Source organism: Mustela nigripes, chromosome 18 (genome assembly GCF_022355385.1).
Source record: "Mustela nigripes isolate SB6536 chromosome 18, MUSNIG.SB6536, whole genome shotgun sequence".
In the NCBI taxonomy this organism is placed as follows: domain Eukaryota; kingdom Metazoa; phylum Chordata; class Mammalia; order Carnivora; family Mustelidae; genus Mustela; species Mustela nigripes.
In genome coordinates this window covers 2756161-2780368 of record NC_081574.1, presented here as the reverse complement: position 1 = coordinate 2780368, position 24208 = coordinate 2756161, and the positions used below count along the sequence as shown (strand labels likewise).

At 42.7% G+C, this 24208-nt stretch overlaps 1 protein-coding gene across 1 annotated transcript in view; it reads left to right on the top strand.

Annotated features, from left to right (window-relative positions):
* Positions 1 to 24208, top strand: part of CSMD1 (CUB and Sushi multiple domains 1) — a 1942714-nt gene that overhangs the window by 1566966 nt on the left and 351540 nt on the right. Inside the window, exons 17-19 of the mRNA XM_059384481.1 lie at positions 1841 to 2028; positions 11719 to 11907; positions 22892 to 23008. Coding sequence (XP_059240464.1) covers positions 1841 to 2028; positions 11719 to 11907; positions 22892 to 23008 — 494 coding nt within the window. The remainder of the gene's footprint in view (positions 1 to 1840; positions 2029 to 11718; positions 11908 to 22891; positions 23009 to 24208) is intronic.

Genomic DNA, 24208 nt, shown 5'->3' with positions numbered 1-24208 from the left:
ACTGTTGGTGGGAATGCAAGTTGGTGCAGCCTCTTTGGAGAACAGTGTGGAGATTCCTCAAGAAATTAAAAATAGAACTTCCCTATGACCCTGCCATTGCACTACTGGGTATTGACCCCAAAGATCCAGATGGAGTGAAAAGAAGGGCCATCTGTATCCCAATGTTTATAGCAGCAATGACCACGGTCGCCAAACTGTGGAAAGAACCAAGATACCCTTCAATGGACGAATGGATAAGGAAGATGTGGTCCATATACACTATGGAGTATGATGCCTCCATCAGAAAGGATGAATGCCCAACTTTTGTAGCAACATGGACGGGACTGGAAGAGATGATGCTGAGTGAAATAAGTCAAGCAGAGAGAGTCAATGATCATATGGTTTCACTTATTTGTGGAGCATAACAAATAGCATGGAGGACAAGGGGAGATGGAGAGGAGAAGGGAGTTGGGGGAAATTGGAAGGGGAGGTGAACCATGAGAGACTATGGACTCTGAAATACAATCTGAGGGTATTGAAGGGGTGGGGGTTGGGAGATCAGGGTACCAGGTGGTGGGTATTAGAGAGGGCACGAATTGCATGGAGCACTGGGTGTGGTGCAAAAATAATGAATACTGTTATGCTGAAAATAAAAAATAAATTAAAAAAAAATCTAAGCTCAGATCACTGAGAAACCACAGGGTCTGTAGAGGACATTTTACAAAGGTAAAAGAAGAAAACCTGCCCCATTGGACCCCCAAAGCTGAACCCGTGGTCAGGGGAAGTGACCGGTGTTTCCAGTTCTCTGTGGAAGATCCGGGCCCCAGGGTCATCCCAAGTTCGTTGCAAGAATATGGCATCGTCATGCATTTGCTCTCAGAGGAGTCTACGCAATCCAGTGAGAACCAGGGCAGAGCCCGACGCTTTGTGCACCTGTCTTGTGGTTACAAGCTGTGTGGCTGGGGAGCCTGTGTGTGCCCGCGCTCTTCCTCTCCATCAGCATTGTTGGATGAAGAGGGTGGGGGATGACGACCCAGGCTTCCACAGAAGTCTTAGTCTGAAAGTCACCGAGTGAATCAGGCGCTCCCTGGGCATAGGCTGTTCCCTGAGAGCGCAGCCGGACCCTCGGAAACCGGGTTAGCTCTTGGAGGACGAGCTGGGCCCATTTAGACAATTATCTCAGTTCCACTTTCTGGAAGCTGTTCCGATCACTGAAGCAGCATTTCTTTTCTGAAGCAGGAATGTGCTGATTCTTCTTCCAGGGACCAGAAAGAGTTAATGCAGCTTAAAAAGACACAGGATTTTTTTTTTTCCCTGAAAAGTATTTAAAGTATTGCCATGTATTTTGAATTACTCTCCTCCTTTAGGAGATTATATTTCTTCATGTGCGCATTTCAGGATATGTGTGATCAAGCCAAACAGGGGATCGTGAAACAGATTTTGAAAATGTGTAATGATTGTTCACTAATCGGTGTTTTTTAATGTAAGTCCCTCCTTTCCTTTCCTTTCCTTTCTTCCTTATTTCCTTCCTTCCTTCCTTTTTTCCTTCTTTACTTCATCTCTCTAAACACTAACCTGGTTCACCGTATTTTTATTTTAGAGCTAAAGACTGCAGTTTTTTGAGTTTGGGATGTTGCATGACTGAGTATTCAATACTGGGGTGGTTTAGGGTATACCTTTTCTTCTGGAAAAACTGATGCTTTAGTATCATTTGTGCACAGGTGTTTTTTAAGTTTGTAAAACTGTAAATCTTTTATTTATAGTGATACACCTCAGTTTGTAATTAATGAATGAAGATATTTGGGGAATGTCTATAAGTTAATGCAGCTTTACTTTTCTGACTGGATACAAATCTTCACAGATTTCAGACGGAAGTCAACTATGACACTCTGGAGGTCCGAGATGGGCCCGCCAACTCGTCCCCGCTGATCGGAGAGTACCATGGAACACAAGCTCCCCAGTTCCTGATCAGCACGGGGCACTTCATGTACCTGCTGTTCACCACTGACAACAGCCGCTCCAGCGTGGGCTTCCTCATTCACTACGAGAGTAAGTCAGAAGGGCACGCTGGCCATCACTGGTCTGCGTTCCAGACGCACGTCTGCCTGCGTCCCGGGCATGCACCTGACCATCACTGCCTCTGTCAGCACTGCATCATCATAATCACTTTTTCTTATTAATAAGAGAGCAGCTTGTGGGTTTTTACTTTAAAACTCCAAAAAATGTATGTTTATTATAAAATTAAATAATTAAATAGTGTGTTCATTCACTACAAGATCTTATGATAAACTTCTACCATGAGAAATTGAGCTCCTGGCCAGAGAGGCGATCGCTACAATTGTATCTCCTGAACAATAGCATAGGGAAATTCTTTGCTGGGAAAATATGGTGAGGGCCAACGTGATTCTTATCTGTTGGTTTCTTCACATGAGCATGTGTCCCTGGGGAGAGGGACGTGGAATACAGACAGCAGAGAAATTAAAATGCAGCTGGACCTCATGAAATGACATGTGACTATTGCTTTGAAAATGTGTGAGCAGGAGTTAAAATGATTATTAGAAACTATTAAAATGATTGCGAAAATATGACTGTGAAGGGTATCCTGCCCAATGTGAAATGCTTACATTTCTGTTTCCATAAATACAAATTTGTCTTAACCTTAGCTTCTGAAATTAGAAGATCAGGTCATTATATTTTATGATTTTATAATTTTTTTATGATGTTAGTCACCACACAGTACCTCATTAGTTTTCGACACAGCATTCCATGATTCATTGTTTGTGTATAACACCCAGTGCTCCATGTAATCTGTGCCCCCCTTAATATCCATTACTGGGCCAACCTATCCCCCACCCACTCCCCTCTAAAATCCTCAGTTTGTTTCCCAGAAGGCCATAGTCTCTCATAGTTCATCCCTCACTCTGATTTATCCACCTTCATTTTCCCCTTCTTTCTTCTAATGTCCTCCATGCTATTCCTTATGTTCCACAAATAAGGGAAACTATAAGATAATTGTCTTTTTCTGTTTGACTTATTTCACTCAGCATAATCTCCTCGAATTCCATCCATGTTGATGTAAATTTTGAGTATTTATCCTTTCTGATGGCTGTGTAATATTCCCTTGTGTATATGGACCACATCTTCTTTATCCATTTGTCTGTTAAAGGGCATCTCAACTCTTTCCACAGTTTGGTGACTGTGGGCATTGCTACTATGAACATTGGGGTACAGATGGCCCTTCTATTCACTACATCTGTATCTTTGGGGTAAATACCCAGTAGTGCAATTGCTGGGTCATAGGGTAGCTCTATTTTTTAACTTTTAGGGGAATCTCCACACTGTTTTCCAAAGTGGCTGCACCAACTTGCATTCCCACCAACAGTGTAGGAGGGTTCCCCTTTCTCCACATCCTCTCCAACACTTGTTTCTTGCCTTGTCAATTTTTGCCATTCTAACTGGTGTAAGGAGGTATTTCAATGTGGCTTTCATCGGAATTTCCCTGATGGCTAATGATGGTGAACATTTTTTCATGTATCTGTTGGCCATTTGTATGTCTTCTTTGGAGAAATGTCTGTTCATGTTGTCTGCCCATTTTTTGACTAGATTATTTGGTTTTTGGGTGTTAAGTTTGAGAACTTCTTTACAGACCAGCCCTTTATCTGTAATGTCATTTACAAATATCTTCTCCCATTCTGTGGTTTGTCTCCCTGTTTTGTGTTGTTTCCTTTGCTATGTAGAAGCTTTTTATCTTGGTAAATTTCCAGAAGTACATTTTCACTTTTGTTTCCCTTGCTTTTGGAGACTTGTTTTGAAAGAAGTTGCTGTGGTGGAGGTTGAAAAGGTTACTGCCTATGTTCCCCTCTAGGATTTTGATAGACTCCTGCATCACGTTGAGGTCTTTTATCCAATTTGAGTATCTTTGTGTATGGTGTAAGAGAATGGTCGAGTTTCATTCTTCTACACATAGCTGTCCAATTTTCCCAGCACCATTGATAGAAAAGACAGTCTTTTTTCCACTGGATATTCTTTCCTGCTCTGTCAAAGATTATTTGACCATAAAGTTGAAGGTCCATCTCTGGGGTCTCTATTCTGTTTCACTGGTTAATGTGTCTGTTTTGTGCCAGTACCATGCTGTCTTGGTGATCACAGCTTTGTAATATAGCTTGAAATCACACAACATGATGCCCCAGCTTTGTTTTTCTTTTTCAACATTTCTTTGGTGATTTAGGATCTTTTCTGGTTCCATACACATTTTAGGATTGTTTGTTCCAGCACTTTGAAAAATTCCATTGTTAATTTGATTGGGATAGCATTGAAGGTATAGATTTCTCTAGGCAGTACAGACATTTTAACAATGTTTGTTCTTCCGATCCACGAGCATGTAATGCTCTTCCATCTTTTTCTGTCTTCTTCAATTTCTTTCATGAGTGTTCTGTAGTTCCTCAAGTACAGATCCTTTACCTCTTTGGTTAGGATTCTTCCCAGGCATCTTATGCTTCTTGGTGCTATAGTTAGTGGAATTGATTCTCTAATTTCCCTTTCTGTATTTTCATTGTTAGTGTATAAGAAAGCCACTGATTTATGTGCATTGATTTTTTATCCTGCCACGTTACTGAATCACTGTATGAGTACTAGTAGTTTGGGGGTGGAGTCTTTTGGGTATTTTATAGTAATATGTCAGAAGATACACCATTGGAATACAGCTGAGGGTGTTCACAATGGCAATGCGTGTTTTATACCAGCCGATTAAAACAAACAAACCCAAGGCGCTTGGGTGGCTGCATTGGAGAAGTGTCTGCCTTGGTTCAGGTCATGATCTCAGGGTTCTGGGATTGAGCCCCGCATTGGACTCCCTGATCAGTGGGGAGTCTGCTTCTTCTTCTCCCTCTGCCTGCTCCTGCCCCATGCTCTTGCTTGCTATCAATCAAATGAATAAGTTAATCATATCTTTTAAAAAATGAAAACAAACACTATGCCCTCTGAAAATGCTTCATTTTCAGAGTAAAGTGAAAAAGAAGGGTGCATGCATGCTAACACTGGATCTAAGGGAATAAAAACCTATTTTTCAAGGTTTTTATGGTTGTTCTTTTTCACAGTCTTATTCCAAAACAAGCAAAATGAAGTTTCAGTGTTATTTAAAAAATATATATATATATATACAAACACATATGTATATGTATACACACACACACAGTTTCACAAATGCTGAGGAACGAGGTAATATCTAGCATGTTAGATGTTTAATCATACTTTTCTTCTTGCCTTCCTGTCCAGTCATCGCCCCCTTGCTACTCGTGCCGGCCTCTGCAGAAGCTCAGATCCATGGCCTGCGATGTACATCTCTCTGATTCACTTGCTCATGTATGGGGTTACACGCACACGTACATGCATATACACGTGTAGAAGTCTGTGTGTACTTCTTGATGAAAAAAGTCACATTACACTTGTTTGGATAGCAAGAAGATTGACTGTTCTTGGTATAATGATCAATTTCAAATTTAATTCAATTAGGTTCACTTCAAATACATGCAACTTTTATTTCAAAGTAACATATTTTTTAGACTCAGGATACTGTTTAAGAACCAGAGACTTTCATATTTCATTCCTTTCTAATGTCCCTTCACGTCATTACTTTTCTTTGGAGTAGAGATGTGTGCACGTTAAAACCATCCGGATCTGCAAAGCTTCTACACACCAATGACCAAAATACTTATTCCCTCCGGCACAGCCCAGTTCTTAAGTCTGGAGCTCCTTGGCCTTTGAAGACCCAGGTGGTTGAACCCTAAGATAACAAATATTTTCTAGCCCTGAGAAACCCTAGAACATTCTTCTCTTTCCTCTCCCTCATTGCGTAGCCATAGATTAGTTTGCTTGTTTTTTCCAGAATTTTTTTAAAAAATGTGTCGTAAGCCTACAGGCAGGTCATGGAAGCTGATGACATTTGCTCACCGAACTGGTTTAAACAAATGGTTTGTTCCTCCTCATTCTTTCTGGATTTGAAGAATGAAAGGAAGTCAGCTCACACGATGTTACTTAGCTTCTCATCCTTACTAACAGAATATCTTATACAGATAATTGGAACAATAATTGTTACAATGTACACGAATGACTGTGTGACATTTCAGGATTCTTTCCATTTCCCCAGTGTGTGACAGTAGACCTGGGCCCTAGCCAGGCGTGCGTCCAGAGCCTGGGGTGGACTCTCAGGCCACAGTCCTCATTGTCTTTTTTTGTTCTGGGTGTCAGTAAAAGACGATGAAAGTAATCGCAAGCTGGTGCCTTTGCGGTGGAGTGATAATTGTGTGGCTGTCGGACACTTCTGATCCCTTGAGGTCTAGGATCCCTCCCCCTCATCCTTGACAGGAAGAACAGGAAACTAGCTCTGTAGTCCCAGAAGACCGCAGAGCCATCGCTGGTGGCTGGGTTGGGTAAGGTCCTCATAGCATCCAAGTGTCCCACACTCTTGGAAGGGACACAGGTCGAAAGCCCCAGGCTGACTTTTACATTAGGAAGTCCTAATGGTCCTTTCAGAAGCCCCAGCATTCTGTGAATTCCTCTGTAGGGAAATATAGAAAGTATATGAGGAAAATATTACCCGGGAACACCACCCTGAAGCTTGACTTGGTGTCACCGTGATTGATTTGTCAGTTATTCTGTATTTGGGGAGAAACAAGGAAATGGGCAAAAACAGGATATGGCATTTTTGTCAAGAAATGAGTCTGGAAATGCCTGGAATCTAAGACCCGGCACCTGCCGGCCGGCCTTGCGCGTAGCCATTACCTGCCGGCTTGGAACCGGGACAGATGCCGGAGACCGGCTGGGACGCTCCGTGTTGCTGCGGCGGTTGAGGAACAGGGACCCGGCGCCGGCTCAGGCGGTCATGCTTGTTTAGAAAGCGTGCTGAGGGGGGGGGTCTTTCTCCAAGGTGGCTGTGCATTAGCCGTCAGCCGGGAATCCTGGCAGAATGCAGGCTCCCATGTTCACCGTCCAGCCGGCGCTTCAGGACGCCTGTGCTGCAGGCAGAATTCTGGGTTTCTGTCACGTCCTCTCAGGGGTGGCATGAAGGTGGCAGTGGGTGTCTGACCCAGCCCAGGCAGGCCACGGCAGGTGCAGCCCTGACTCAGGGGTTCCAGGGTGGAGGAGAACCTGCGGGCAGGTGGGCGGAGAGGAGGTGCAGGGGACACCGTGGAGCAGAAGAGGAGAGAGCAGAGGGAGAAGCAGACAGAGGGGAAGAGAACATAAAAAAGATGCGCATTGCCAACCCCGCTAAAATGTTGACCATTTCTAGTATTCCTTGACGAAATCTGTTCAGAAGCCAATAGATTGGAAATACTAGAAAACAAATGTGATTTCTCATCGAACACATTAAAAGAAAAAGATTGTCCATGATGCAAATGATTTATATCACATTCTTTATGCCATTTGAAAATAATAATATAGCTTGTCCCCTTTTCATACTTTGTCCTAAATGTTGGGCACTGTACACCTTCCTTGCTTTAATAAAAAATTATTAACGGTACTACTCCATGCCCACATGGGCACATGAAAATCTACTTTACACACATTACCTATTGCAGAAGTTGCCACAGTCCTTCAAGATCGAGTTCTTTCTGCGGCGGTGGCATAAGGTGACCGGGGCTACTGTGCACAGTGCTACTTTCCGTTCCCCTTAAATTGTAAAGCAGACGGCCGAAGTCATTTTTTCAATGTTTTCCTTAGAGCCTGCCTAGAATTGTAGCTCTGTTCTGCGGGCTGAGTCTTATGAATCCTTGATCTTATAAATACAGGGTCTAATTACAGCCTGTCCTTTGATTACTTTACTTTTCATAAGGGATATGATACTTTTCATAAGGAATATGATTACTTTACTTTTCATAAAGGAACTTTACTTTTCATAAGGAATATGCTACAGTCCCTTGATGTAATAGTCATTGTATTATCCCCCAGAATAATCATGTGCTCGCTCTGTGTGTTTGTAGAGCCTTGAAACAGATGTCTCAAGTATATGGATGTTTTCCACTTATTTTAGAGCATTTTTTGGGAAATGCTTTCAAAGGTATCTTTTAAAAACATTTCAAGAGAGAGGCAGGAGTCACCGCATGTAATTGTTTATATCCTGCTGTGCAATTCATGCACAGTGTAATTTTTAAAACTTGGAGTGACACAGAAGTGTGTTTTCTGGATTGTAGGTGTGGAGTGTGTGTATATACACATGCAGATTCGTTTCTGAGATTTAATGATATTTCTTGAGATCAAAAGGAAAGCTGATTGGGATGTAGTGGGTATGGATGCCATGCCGTTGGGAAATCAGCCGTGCTGTGGGCACGGGCACGCATGCCCACGTGAGCGAGGGAGAGAGCCGGCTGGGGCTGAGTTGTGAGTCCCAGGGAATGATTGAACATGACCGATTCACTTAAGTTCTCGGCTTGTTTCCTGCTCTGTAAAATGGGATTGTAACTGCTAGTGCAGATCCTGCAAAGGCTGTGGAAAGTGACCACCATGGGGAGATGAAAGATACTCAGACTGTCCATCCCCTTCCTGGGATGAGAGCTCGCATTAAAACAGGTAGTTAAGCAGAACTTTGCTTATATCAAATGTACATTAATATAATCTGTGCCTGGAAGGCTTCGAAGTCATCAGTTTCTCTTATTCAATGGAGAGCAAGTTTATTCAGTCACGTCTTTGGGGCCAAAGGACAGGAGTGGATTTACATAGCCAGTGTCAAAAAATGCATCGTCCTATTAAGTTCCAAGGACAGAAGATCCGGGAGGAATCCTCCTGGATCCAAAGCTTCAGCCAAATCCCCGGATGCTAGCTCCTCTTTCTGTCACCCGCGCTGGACAGGAGGAGGGGGATTGCTGGAAGCAATACCTTGGGGCACGCTTGCTTCAAAGTACTTTGCACTTTTCCTTCAACGTAAATTGGCAGCTGTCCTTACAGACTGGTCTTAGTTCATTTTGAAGGTCTGGTCCTAGCGAGCCATGTCACCCTCTTGGCCCTGCAGTCTCCCTGCTGCCATCTTGTTTTGAAATCCCTGCATATGGTGCATTTCCAGAGAAATAAAGACATCAGGTCTGTCACAGTTGTCCCACTCAACTGCTCTCCTCACGGGTACCCTCTGTTCTAATACGTTTTAATGCAAAGGAATATGGTAACTGTACATTCCACAACCTAATATTTCTGTCCATTGTTTTGTAAAAATGAATGAGCGAATGATGGATTAATGTTTTCACTTCAACATGGTATTTATTTCTTAGTTCCGTTTTACGTGTCCAGAACTCCGTGTTTCTATTTGTATGCTTTGGTTTCCTCAGATGTTTTTTTCTCTTTTTTTCCCCTACACATTTGTGTGGGGCAAAGTGTGCGTACAGTTTATGAATATCATTGGGAATATTGTTCACTAATATGTCATCCTCGCGTCACGTGAAGTGATCGTCCCTCTTAATTTTGTCGCTGCTGTGAGCGTGTTGTTTCGTGGTCACTGGGGATCATTGGACAAAGTGGAATGATGTTGTGAAGGGTCCGTCAGGGATGTGGGGACCCCTCCATCTCTTAGACAAAGCTTCTTTCGAGGGAATTCTTTTGTTAATCCATCTTCTTTTGCTAATTCTTATGTACCCATTGGAAACGGCATATATCCAGTATGACTGCCGACGGTGATGGAAGAGGTTATAAACATTACCTTAGAATATGAACGTGTGTGTGGTGGGAGAGCAAGAGAGGGGAGCGGAGCAGGGGAGGGTCTGGGGACAGATGACGCCCACCTTGTTTTTGGCAGAACTGTATCTGATGCAGGAAAGGAAAGCACGCATGCCTTTGCCGCTGTGCTTTGCAAGAAGTCACGGCCATTACATCCTGCTGTTTAGGCAGTAAGCACATGTTATCTCTTAGGGAATTAGAGTATTTAAGAAAAAGTTCTTGAGAAAGTAGTGCTACATACGTATTTTTTTCACTTTGCTTTTTCTCGTCATTGTTTTATTTTTTCCTTTGGAAATCTTCACTGCCACGGTCTTCCATGTTTTTACCCATTGTAACCAAACTCTGGGGTTAAGCACACAGATTTGCAAAGGGTAAAATCTGCTTATTTTGCTAATTCCAAAACTGACTGCAAGTTCAGGGTGTTGCCCAAAGACCCTTCAGTTCTGATAGTTAGATAAAAGGACTCCGCCCTTACTAAAAGCTGTTACACTCACAGTCACCTTCATTATGGAAAAGGATCCAAGTTAGACCAGGCAAAGGAAAGACACATGGGATGGAATCTGGAAAGGAGTTCCGACCCGCAGCTTCCGCTTGTCTTCTCCCCCTGGAGTCATGAATGATGTCCTCCTAGCCACAACGTGTGACGGTGTGAAGTCCTGCCAATCTGGGAAACTCACTGAAGTGTCTATGTCCAAAGATTCCATCCATGTTTCATTACAGAAGCATCGTTGATTGAATCACAGGCTGCATAGTTGAACTCTGTCTCCAGCTGCCCCTCAGTGTAGGGTAGCCTGAAGTCCTAATGACCCCAGGCATGCTGTGAACAATAAGGACACTCCCAGCGCTTGAGAAATTCCAGGGTTGATAGGTGACCTCTGAGGGGCTAGACATCTCATGGAAGGCACATTCCTTACTGCCCATTTTTCAGCAGGGTCTCAGCTGTCCTCCTTGGGATCAGGTGCCTATGGAATCCATTTTGCTGTACTAATGAAGAAATATTATCACTAATTGTTTATTTTAAAAAGTCACCTGCAGTTGTATATCATGTATCTGACTCAATGAGAGAGGGATTAAGATAAGGTACTTGTAACTCCGACTTCCGTAAAGTTATGCGATGATTAGAAGTGTTATTCCAAAGATCATGAGGGGGACAGCTAGGCAGTTTTCATATTGGTAATGATTTCAGATTTTTGACCCATAGCCCAGGTCATAATTGTTATGTTCTGAGCCTTGTTGAGAGAGTTGTGTATAGCTCTAGCAAAGTCATTGTTATTTCTTTGAATACGTAACCATCGCAATGACATCTTCTTCCCCGGTCCCATTTTCCTTATCTGTTCAAGTATATATTCTAAAAATAAAGACAAATCTCAGAGACAAAGAAAAGAAACTCTTATAATGACATAATCATAATCACTTGACTTTTTATAGCACTTTACTTTTTAGCATCTTTTAGCATAGGCTAATTGTAGCCATCTCAAAAGTGGCTGACTTAAGTGCAAATTTGAAAAATGCATGGTTGTATGGAATGCAATTTTAGAAAATCAGATCCAGTGCAGTTTTAATTTGCATTATGTGTGTGTAGGCTTGGGTGCCTGTGTGCATATCTATGAAAGCTGAAGTGTGATGACTGCCAAAATCGAACTGGAACATAAAATACAACAGGAAGGGGGGAGGGCTAGGGGTAGAACACGGGACAGTACCGGCTTCATGTAGTACAGTTCCCTGGTTTTCAAATGAAGAGAAGTAACATTCAGACATAGGGGTTATTCTGTGTTGTACTACTTACATGTCATCTGGTAAACAGTTAACAAGGTATCTCTCTACACAGGAAAACAGGGTCAAATATAAGAAAATGTATTATTATTATTATTATTATTATTATTATTATTTTACATTTAGGGATTATTGGATTTACCTGAATAATTTTCCATGTCTGATAATGTCTCAGAATATTTTATATGTGTATGGAACAAGGTTTTATTATTTTTCCCTAGAAACCTGCAAATTTCCGTATGTAATACATTCTTTCTGTGTGTGCAGGTGTGACCCTGGAGTCGGACTCCTGTCTCGACCCCGGGATCCCCGTGAATGGGCATCGGCATGGCAGTAATTTTGCCATCAGATCCACGGTGACATTCAGCTGTGATCCAGGATACACGCTCAGTGATGACGAGCCCCTGATCTGTGAGCGGAACCACCAGTGGAACCATGCCTTGCCCAGCTGTGACGGTAGGTGGAGATCGACAAAGCAGGACATCAGAATGGAATGCAGAGACGTGGAAATGTTGAAATTGTTTGGGTGGTATCTGGTATTTTAAAGGGCAGTGTGATATGAAAAGTTGTACACCTTAAAAATATTTCCGTGTAATGCTTAAAATTTACCTAGCTCGTGTTTTCCTAGGAGGCAGAGCATCTGTTTAGAACAGAGCATTAACAGGTATGGGGCAGCCTTCAGCCATGTGCCCAAACACCAAAACGTAGGGAGCTTTGCGCTGCACGTATGCTCCATGTGGCAATTGTTGAAAATAGCATGTGAACCAGGGGAGTGAGTGTGTGTGTTGTACATCCTCCGACATGGCTTTCCTCGGGACCAGGTCCAAGCATCCAAAGGCCATCTGCCCTTTGCACTGCTCCCTCTGAGCTCCCACCTCTGGGGGGCCGCTCTCCCCGGGGGGACTGGGAAGCGTTTTCTCGGAAGATCCCCAGGTGGTGTCTTGGCCATACCGGCCACTCCCCCGCCCTGCACAGATCTGCTCTGGGAAGTCTCAAGACAAGTAACATTCTTCATGATCCCACTGAATTGCTCAACTTGGTGCTAGGCTGTGTGCAGTTACACTAACCAGATACACAAGGATGTTGCTTGTGTTCATTTGCAAACAAAATAAGGGATTTGCCCTTTGGCCGTAACTATAACCACATTATAACACTGTTTCCATGAAAAAAAATTATATTTCACCATAACATTTTTTCAACAATTTTGTAATGTAGTTGTAGGTGTGGCTTACAGAGAACCATAAAATAAGTGAATTATCTATAGAAAGCATCATACTTCATAGCAAAGTATTAGAAAAAATCCCATGAAATCAAGAACAGAGCAACTTTCTCAGTATCAGAAATGTTACTTATGTTATCCAGAAGATATTAACTCATACAATAATTAAAAAATGGTATAAATTGTAAATATTAGAAAGAGAAGATGGTCATGTTTGGCAAATCCACAAAGGATACGACATATTAGAAGTGTAATATCAACACACCCTAAAACTCTCAGGAGTATATCTAACAGGAGATATGAAGGATTTTTTTTTTTCCCCGAAGACTTATCTTAAAGAAATTTAGATGTTCACAGTGGGATACAAAAGAGTACTCTAATAAGTGGGAACACTTAGTACATTTTTAAGTGGTAGGGATGAAACTTAAATATACAAGTTTTCTAGAAATAGAGGGGTTTTTTGGGGGGAATTTATTTTTTCTTTTATTCCCCAAATTTTATTGAGATATAATTAACATACAATACATATAAGTTTAGGCTGTCCAGCATCATGATTTAACTTACATATATTGTGAAATGATCACCACTATAAGTGCAGCTTATATAGATACAAAAAAGTAAAAGAAAAAACAGAGTTCTTCTTGTACCGGGAACTCTTAGGATCTACTCTATTACCACTATTTCTGTGTATCATACAACAGTAGTAGCTCTAGCCATCCTATGGCACAGGACATCATGAACACTTATTTATCTTGTAACTGTAAGTTTGTGGCTTTTGGTCACTTTCATCAGATTCCCTCTCCTCCTCCACTCACCTCTGGTAACCACGAGTTACTATCTCTTTTTCGAGGGGTTTGGTTTTTTTACAATTTTTTATTAGCATACAATGTATTATTTGCTTCAGGAGTACGGGTCTGTGAATCACCAGGCTTACACACGTCACAGCAGTCACCATAGCACATGCCCTCCCCAATGTCCATCACCAGCCACCCTCTCCCTGACCCCCTCCCCCCAGCAACCCTCAGTTTGCTTCCTGAGATTAAGAGTCTCTTATGGTTTGTCTCCCTCCCTGGTTTCATCCTGTTTCATTTTTCCCTCCCTTCGCCTGTGATCCTCTGTCTTGTTTCTCAAATTCCTCATACCAGTGAGGTCATATGATAATCAATCAATCTACAAATAGAGTTTTAATTTCAATAAAGTCTAAAAATAACTGGTATTCTTAATAGAAATTAATAAATGTGTTAGAAACATATATTTTTAAGAATGATAAGAAAGGGCTCTCTCTGGGACCAAAGCATCTCCAAAATCACCTTTAATTAATATGAAGTCCGTGCAAAAATATTCAGATAGATGAGTGATATGGTGTAGGCATTCTAATACCTGATCTATGCCTGTATAGGAACTTAATTGGTTGAAATTATTCCAAGTCCATGAGGAAGGATGACTTGTTTCATAAATGATGTTGATCAACTTGCATGTTTAGGCACAATTATTGGAAAACATTGACAGATTTCACTATATACAAATTAAAAGTTCTATTTTAAAGAAAGAGATAAAGCGAAAGGATCGGACTACAGAAAATAATTGCTCTGTCCATACATGATTCTACATCATGTTATCATACAAATGGGTGGAGGGAAATCAGCGACACATGTAAGACATGAGATCTGTGGGGGAAAAACATACAGGCTGCTCACAGAAGGAGACAACAGACCCCAAAACGCTTTAAAATATGGGCACTCTGATGTGGGCTCAGGAAAATGCAAATAAAGCATGGTAATTTCTCCACCCTGTTGGATCTGCGGAGAAGTAGAAAGGTCAACTTCTACAGCATTGTGGGATTTCAGAGCGGCCTGTTCATTCTACTCTGTTGCTAAGAAGGTGAAATGATACAACGTTCTTGGAGGACGGAGATAGCGAGTCACAGGATAATGCCTGTTGTACATGGGAGCACATACTCGTATGTAATTACAGCACATACATAGGATATGCCCAGAAAGTGATGGAAAGCAGGCGTTCTCTAAAACTGTAACTCTAGTGTCCTCAGCGGGGGAGACTGGCAGGCTGTAGGGAGGGAAGAGATTTCCGACTTCTCGCTCTCTGTTTATTTTTATTACCGTGTTTTATTTTCGTAATTGGAACTCTAATAATGAAAAAATAGATAAAATTTACGCATGTGATTAATGAACAGTGTCAGAAGGATACTAGCTATTGGACTCATTAAAATTTTGTAAAAATCAGAGAATATCATAAATAGTTGCAAAAATATTAACTGTGTTTGTAGGATTCTTTATCGTCAATAGTTATAACAAGGATAAAAAATCTGATAAAGGCCTAACTCTTAAAGTACTTAGTTGTTATTCATGTGTAACTGAACATCCGTCAAAATGTTTATTAAAGGGGCGCCTGGGTGGCTCAGTGGGTTAAGACCTCTGCCTTTGGCTCAGGTCATGGTCCCAGGGTCCTGGGATCAGGCCCTGCATCGGGCTCTCTGCTTGGCGGGGAGCCTGCTTCCTCCCTCTCTCTCTCTTTCTATATGCTGCTCTGCCTACTTGTGATCTCTGTCAAGTAAATAAATAAAATCTTTTTAAAAAATGTTTATTTTTAGCAACATGGACGGGGCTGGAAGAGATTATGCTGAGTGAAATAAGTCAAGCAGAGAGAGTCAATGATCATCTGGTTTCACTTATTTGTGGAGCATAACAAATAGCATGGAGGACACGGGGAGATGGAGAGGAGAAGGGAGTTGGGGGACATTGGAAGGGGAGGTGAACCATGAGAGACTATGGACTCTGAAAAACAACCTGACGGGTTTGAAGGGCCGGGGGGGTGGGAGGTTGGGGTACCGGGTGGTGGATATTATAGAGGGCACGGATTGCATGGAGCACTGGGTGTGGTGAAAAAATAATGATACTGTTACACTGAAAATAAATAAATTAAAAGAAATGTTTATTAAATCATTTATCCAGAATTTGCAGCAGGTTAATCATATACATAATTGTGTTAGAGTATTTACCAGATATGCAAACCCATGACTTTATTGGGCGCCACTGTGCAAATTTTATATATAAATATATATATGTATTTATATATATATATTATTTTGGACGGGAGCTGAACATGGAATTTGGGAGTGGCACGCACATAAGCTGTTCCCTTGATTACGTTCTTGTTAGGGGCGGCTCAGTGGAGCAACAGCCGAGTTTCTGAGTTGCTTCTACTGAGCGAGAGTCTACTGCAGACTTTTCAGGGAGCTCTGGGAAGGTTGAAAAGTTGCAGAGTCTGTAATTTAAACTCTGTGATGAAAGCACCTGGTTCATCGTAGGAAAATACACAACGGTTCTCCAATTCACTTGACTCCTGATCTGGCAAAGAAAACTGATGTGTGCAGGTGAGAGAGATGTGCCCCGACCCATCTGAGATCTGTAATTTTGATTTAAATTGGATTCTTCTCAAAAGAGAACAATACTCTCCATGTATTCTTGATTTAACAGTGGTAACTTCCGTTGTTTAAATACTTAAGTGTCTGGCCAGGGTAGTGCTCTCCTCTGCCCTGCACACAACGTAGGCAGACTCACCTGTTCCCCCTTGCCCTCTTCTTCCCCTGGAGCAAACCCCGTGCGTGCACTGGTTAGCCTTTTTCTGTCCCTGCGTATTGTGTTGCCCAAATGCCCCCCTCCTCCAGGACGAGGATGCACTTAGCCGTCACCAGAATTCTGGAATCATGCCAGGTCACTAGCATTATTAACTTTTCTAAGAGTCCTTTCTCCTTATATGCAGTTCAGTAAAGTGGAACTTTGATTTAATTTAAACTTATAACCCCACATAACCATAGTCCTCCTGCTTTAACCCGTGCCAGCTGCTATAACCAAAGACCTTAGAGTAGGTAGCTAATAAGCAACAGAAATTTATTGCTTACAGTTCCGGATGGCGGGAGTCGACGTCGGAGGGACAGCATGATGAAGGAGTTGTGACCTCATGTTGGAGGCTGCAGAGGGCCCTGCCATCTCATGGATCAAGGGCAGGGGGCCTCTGTGTGGCCTCTTGTAGAAAAGTAAGACTCAGCCCTCGTGACCTGCTCACATCTCAAACACCCGCCTCCTAAAACCATCACCTTAGAGATCCAACATGAGTTTTGGGGGAATGCAGACGTTCAGACCGTGGCATAAATATCCACATACACTTAACCGTTCAGTACAGTCTCCTCTATAGAGGAGGCATCTAGGCAGAGGACAGGGATACCGTCTCCTGGACCAGATAGACGTGGTGGCACATTCTGCCAATTCTCAGAGGTTTGGTGAAGTAGAGTGAATGGAAAATGAACAAAATGTTCTGTAGGAAATTATCTAGGAGACATGACATGAGGACAGACAGAGAAGGGCTCCTAGTGCTTGCAGGGAACTGACATGCTGTAGAAATGACAGTCTACATTTGACATTTTCCATAGAAAATAAAGCACATGAGATTTATGCATTTGTCTCTTCTATTTTCTCCCTACTCGAGTGCATGTAAATTTGAAATTTAACCCTTCTAGAGGAATTTGTAACATAAGTTATCTGCTTTGTTTTGGCTTCACTGAAAACTATTTCAGATGATAATAAATTTATGATCAAAGGCTATTAATAGAGATGCAAACACTGTGAGATTTTAGAGTTGATGTAAGAGTTTAGTCAGTCATGCTTGATTGTTTTCCTTTAACCAGAAGAATTGTTCTTGTTGTATTTCCAAATCTTAAGCAATCTCTGAACCCCCTGGGTCTTTATTGTGACAAATGACTCATCAATAGGATATTTAAACCTTTAAAAATTCATAACTTTGGGAATGGAAGAAGAAATAAGAATCAGCTATAATATCTTATATTGCCATGAAAAAAGAGAATCTCTGTCAGTCTCTCTCCCATTTCCGTAGCTTGGCTTCATTTTTACCAGTTATGCCTTAGCATACTCAAGTTCCAAAGAAGCAATACGGGCAGTTGAGTACGTTTTCTCCCTCTTCTTTGGTGAAAGACAAGTGCAAGAAAAATTCTGGAAAGATTTGTTCATTCAGTAAATATTTTTGTAAACAGCTGACCCTTTCATAAACATACTTCGGAGATCTACCCTCTTTGCAGCCACACACTTGAGAAGTTTCTCATCTATCAGCATAGAGAAGAGAAAGATTTATTTTTTAAAGCACGATGACATAACTGTTTTATCAGGAAAATTGGGAACAAAGAGATGGACCAGATCATAGCTGCAATTTGGAGTCGTTACAGTCCTGGGAGGCAGGTGTCCTGATGCATCCATAGGGACAAGGTTGAGAGGAAGGATCGGAATTGAGGGAGTAGTAGGGTCCAGGCCTGGGTGTGTGACGGGGCTGGAGGATTTGGGGGATAGGGAGTCATTTGCTGTGGATGATGAAAGAGCTACAGTTGTTAGACACCCTTCAAGCCAGAGCTATGAGCCTGGACCTGATTTCGTTAGCGAGATTCAAACCCAGAGGACGCCGTGATCCGTGGTGGGGCTCGAGCTCTCTGTGCGGAAAAGCTGAGGATGACAGCAGGGCTTGGAAAACACAGCCTCTGCTTTAATGCAGCAGCTCTAAATTGTTCCCGCTTCTCTTGGTAGGGTCTCCTTGCAGAATGTCTTTTGGGGAAAAAACTACAGTTTAAATGGATGACTGAAGGAATGAAGGCATAGAATCAGTAACTCCTTAAAGCATGGAGAGTTCCTGGATAGTTGGGAATGGAATGCCATCCCATTAGGATTCTGATTTAAATAGAATTTTATTAGCACTTGAAACAAAGAAGGGAAGCAGAGAAAAACAAAAGACAAATCAGGCAAGATACTGGGGGCTCCCACTGTTCATCTCTTTATGGAAGAGGATGGAGGACAGGAGGTGTGGTGTAAAGCAGACAGGCGAGACCTGGAACACACTAGTTTCAGAAAGTATGAGTGAGAAACATGGGGGCCGTTATGAAGACGGTGCTGTTGCAAGATGGTTAAGTTCTGAGAGCCTTAGCGAGCCGTGGGAAATTCAACCGAGCTTTCAGAAGGAGCCCGTGATTCACGTGTGAATTTGAGATCTAGCATGTCTGTCATTAGAGCTGGTGGAAACAAAGAGATCTCCCCAGGAGAGAGGAGAACCTGCCCGCTCTGGTATCTCCAGCTCTGTCACCTCCCGAGTGCAAAACGCCTGACGCCTAGGATGTTGTCTACATGTCTTACTCTTGCCTGCCTCTCGTTCCAACAGAGCAGACATGTGGAAATGAACATGAAAGCCAGGGCTGGGCTCTGAGACACAGCTGTCGGCACACAGCAGTGGGTTACCGTGGTCTGCAGGGGAGGGCGAGAATCAGGTGACAGGAAGCAAGCTTCTCCACAGTCCTTGGGCGCTCTGTGGGCTTTGCCTAGGACACCAGGAGCCCCCCAGCCCAAGAGCCTGCGGTGCACAGGCCACCGGCAGCCCATCGCAGAGCAGTCTGTGAACACGGGGTCGACTCAGACAGTCTGCACTTCTCCATCCTTCTGTTGCCTACGCAGCAGTCTGCATCCTGGGAGTGGACTGCTGCACGGACAGACACGCAGCCATTGCTGGCCAGCCCCACCAGCCCACTCTACTCTAGTTACCTAGACTGCCTTTGAGCTCTGAGAACTGGCGAAGATTCTTGTTCTTAGAATAAGTCATGCTCGGTTACTCTATAAATTATTTGCCTTGTCCACTTGGATTTTGGAAGAAGAGGGACTTGTCTGTATTACTTACTGTTATGTGCCCAAGGGCCAAAAGGATGGCTTAGAGAATAGTAGTAACTTCTTTGGGAAATCATTTTGGATGAAGGTTTGGATGGATGAATGGGTCGAAGCAGCCAAAGGTAGAACTCGACCCCTTTTGGAGGTTCCTCAGCTCCTCTGGGCAAGACTGCGGTCGATGTTCACCTCTCTTGTCTGTTCTAGTCCCTGCACACCTTCGTTCTCTGCCCACGGGAGCTCCAGGATAATGCCTCTGGGTCTGTAACGGTGGGCATGGAATATAAATAGAAAAGTAGAATTCAAGAAATTATAGCCCTAAGGATAGCAAAAGTGAAAGCTTACTGTGTTTTGTACAGTTACAACAGTCGTCTTTCAGACCATCTGCGGCAGTGTCTGTGGCTCTGCTGGGGAGCCCCAGAGGTGTCTGTGGGTGCATCTGGTCAGACAAAAAAAAAAACAGAGTCGGGTCTCTTATTTGACTGTCTCTTCTCTTCAATATCAGGTCAGAATACTCGTGCAATTTGTCATATATCAAATCTCTTTTCACTGAGAAAAGATAAGAAAAAAGTGTGCTTTGTGGATGAAAAGACTTTCATTGAAAAATCTTCATAATGGATGAATTAGACTATGTTGTATATGCACAGATGACTCAACATGAGCAGTGGATTTGCTTTATCTAAAGTAACTTCCTTACTTTGTTCCGAAATGGCAGTTTGATGGTATTAGTCCGTGATATCCTCCGTCGTGTGTGCGCTGAATGAAAACATCAGTAGTCCGATGTATTTCCACCGAACTTCTCCCCGTGTATAATCATCCATTTTATTTTGATGGCGTGAGGCCAGAGGATGAAGCAGAGATTGATAAATTCTATAGTTTTTAAATGTAGCTGGATAGAAATTCATTTTTACCAGTTTTCCATAGCACGTGCAGATTTTAAGGTAAAGATTACCACAAATAACTGTATATATGATATCTCAAGTTTACATCAAAGGGTGTCACTCATTATGGTTAAATCCTTGATAAATATTTGGGAAGCCAATGCCCTGATTTACAAAGATCCAATCACAGCAGATGAAAGGTTACGGACGTGCAGCTTCTGCACTCTGGGCTGCACCCTCTCCTGGTTCTGGCCCCCACTCCATGGACACTCCTTTCCTCTTTTTTGTTGAAGCTCCTCACCTCCCTGAGCTGCTCGCCATTGGAACAGCCTGGGCTTTCACTCCCCTATCCACACCCAGAAGCCCCACATCGATGGTGTCCTGTGCGCGTGCTCTTGTTTCTGGCCCTCGGCCAAACTTGTGCACCCACTCGCCGTGGACGTGTAGGAAGCATCCAGCTTGATACATCTGAAACTGAACTGGTTTATACTCAAAGCCTACTTCCCCCAAAGTCTCCTCCATGCTCGGTTCTTTCACACTCAGCCTTAAACCCCCACAGTCATTGGTCATGGTGCCCACGTCCCAGTCATGGAAACACCCCCGTGGCTGTGCCTTCAAAACGTGGTGAGAGCCTGCCCACTTCCACCAGCTCTGCTGCCACATCCCAGCGAGGGTCCTACCCGCCCTCTGCTACCCTCCTCTCATTCTCACACAGTGCCAGTGACCAGGCAGAAGCCCCTGTGATCCCCTGTCCTGCCCACACAGGAGTCTCCAGAGCCCGTACCTTTCACTCACTCATGTGACTGTCTGGAAGCTGTTCAACCTCACTGCTCATGCTCCCTCCCGTCCCCTCTGTCCTGCAAATTGTCCTGTACACAGGCCCACTCGGGCCTCTGTCCTTGGTGGTTTCTCTCCGTGAAGTTCTTTCCAGATACCCAGTGGCTCCTTCATTTGTTCAAGGCCACATCCCAAGTACACTTCTCCGACCACCTGCTCGAGTTAGCTGCCAACCCACACAACTCGGGGAATGTGCTATTCTTTTTCCTTCTCCCTTTGTTTCCTCGGTGCTTAGCGTCTTCCAACATCATGTACAATCGGCTCTTCACGTTATTACGGGCACAATCTCTCGTCTTCATCTTCAGCTGGATTTTTGACTCTATAAGGGCAAACACTTTTGTCAATTTTGTTCATCATTTCCAGTGCCAAGGGCAGGGTCTACTTGTTGAATAAATGAATTCCAAATGTTATATTAATTTTACGTCTTTTGTAATGAAATGTAGAGTCAATATAATTTTAAGATATGAAAATCTTGCATTGTCAAAATATTCCGAGACTCACTCAAAAAGTTTTTATTTTGCTGATTTTTATATAACTCTTCCCATGTGGTTTGCATATTCAATGAGATTATCTGCTCCCTTAAAACCTATGATGAGTGACCATGATGGGATGTATCACATCTTTTTGCAAATTAACTAATTCTTCTGAAAATATTACTTATGGAACTAGTTTTGAGGAGTCACAGTTCAGGATGTTCATATTAATAAGGAAAATTATTTTAGGTATCCGCCATTTAATGATAATCTTGCCCAGTTCCAAAAAGGAAACATTAAAACGTGTGCATAGAGAGGACACGGTAACAGAGAATCTCCCTTATTACACGGATTCTCTAAATGTCTCTACTTCCCCATCAAATGGTTATATATAGCTTTTTGCTTCCTTCAAAAATGGATCTCCAAGACACATTGAACAGGCCAGATTTTGTTGATGAGGATTGAAATCAACTGAAGAGCTGCTAAGACCAGCAGCTCTAAAAAATGCAAACCTGCACCATTTCTGAATCTCAGAGTATATACGTCAGTGCCGTCTAGAGAAACGGAATCAGTGTGTGTGTGTGTGTGGAGAGGGAGGGAGGGAATAAGGGAGAGACGGAGAAGGAGAAGGAAGGGGACGGAGGGAGGGAGACTTATCACAAGGAACGGACTCGCCTGCTTTGAGCCTGTCAAGCCCTGAGATCCACAGTGGACAGGCTGGAAACACAGGGAAGCCGGCGGTGTAAATTCTAGTCTGAAGGCTGGCAGGCTCCCGACTCAGAAAGAGTCAGTACTTCAGCTTACGCCCAAAAGGAGGAACAAAACTGATGTCCTAGTTCCAATCATTCCGGCAGGGGGAGTTTCTTCTCATTAGTGGAAAGTTCAGCCTTTTTGTCCAATTCAGTCCTTCAACTGATTGTGCAAGGCCCACCCACATGAGGGAGGGCAGTCTGCTTTGCTCAGGCCGTCCATGCACATGTTAATCTCATCCAGACACGTCCTCTCAGAAATGGCTGGGAATCCCAGGGCCCAGTCACGTTGCCACACAAAATTCCACTCCCACTTACTTTGTGTCATTTCCTTACTCTCTTCTGTCTCTAGGTTATGTACTATTTAGGACACCCTTCTATGGCATATTCCAGTTTTGAGTAAAAGGAAGATTTCATTTTGTCTTATTTTTCATAGAGGTGACATTTGATATTCCTTTAGTCCTTGTGCAAAGTAAATGTTGCTTTAAAAGTAGTGTATTCTGGCAATCCTTGTGAAACTTTAATACTACAACAGTCATTCTCCTTATCTTTTCAGCCCTCTGTGGAGGTTACATCCATGGGAAGAGTGGGACAGTCCTTTCTCCTGGGTTTCCAGATTTTTACCCAAACTCCCTAAACTGCACATGGACCATTGAAGTGTCTCACGGAAAGGGTAAGGATGTTGCAGACTTTATATGTACAGAATAACAAGCAAGGGACACACATGAGGGCAGAGAAGAAAGTATGCATGCGTCAGCAAGTAAGTTAACTCATTCCTTCACATGTATTTTAACTTTTTATTTGGATGTTTTATATCATCTTAGAAGAAAAATCATCTAAAATGATTGATGTTACCAGAAAAGTAGATTCCTTGTTTTACATTTAATTAGGTAACTTGGATTTATGCAAGTAGGCATGCTTGAATATATCCTTGAAAATTAGGTATGATGCTTGAAAAGTAGGTATGAAGGTAAGGAAAAGAGATAAAACACAAATACCAATTAAATTGAAGGAAATAAGAAATTATCTCAAGTTCTCATTTCCATGGTGATAAATCTAGGATAGCTTTTTTAAAAAATATTTTATTTATTTATTTGAACAATGGCAGGAGGAGGGGCAGAGGAAGAGATAATCCCAGGCAGACTCCACACTGAACAGGGAACCTGAAATGGGGCTTGATCTCAGGACCCCAAGATCATGACCTGAGCCAAAAGCAGGCACCCAACTGACTGAGCCACCCAGGTGTCCCTGGGATAACATTTTATACTTGCCGTGGTTCCAAGTTTACTCAGTAATATTACACATAACAGATCATTTATCTTCGTCATCCAGTGATGAATTACAGAGCAGATTTTATTATCTTCATTTTATAGGGAACTATAATGAAGGCCAGAAAGTTGGTAATTTGTGCAAGAAATGTAGATCATAAATACATTGTACATATAGCATTGTACCCTGGGTCTTTTCTGTAGGATCAAATCTGTCATTCCACTGAATGAAACTCTGATCACATAAATATCATGGACACACTGGCTTCCCACTTAGCTTTGAACTCAACTTGATTTTAAATGGACATATTAGATTATATACCCTGTATTACACTATGCTAACATGTATCATGAATGCATGTTAAGAATTTCCTTGCGGTGTCTGGGTGGCTCAGTCAGTTAAGCATCCCATTCTTGATCCTGGCACAGGTCATGATCTCAGGGTTGTGAGATCGAGCCCCACATCAGGCTCAAGGCTCATCTTAAGATTCTCTCTCACCCCTGCCTCTGCCCTTCCCCACCGCTCCTGCTTGTCTGCTCTCCTTCTCTTAAAAAAGAAAATAGAAAAAGTTCCCTGAAGGAAATCTAGAATAAAAAAGAAATAA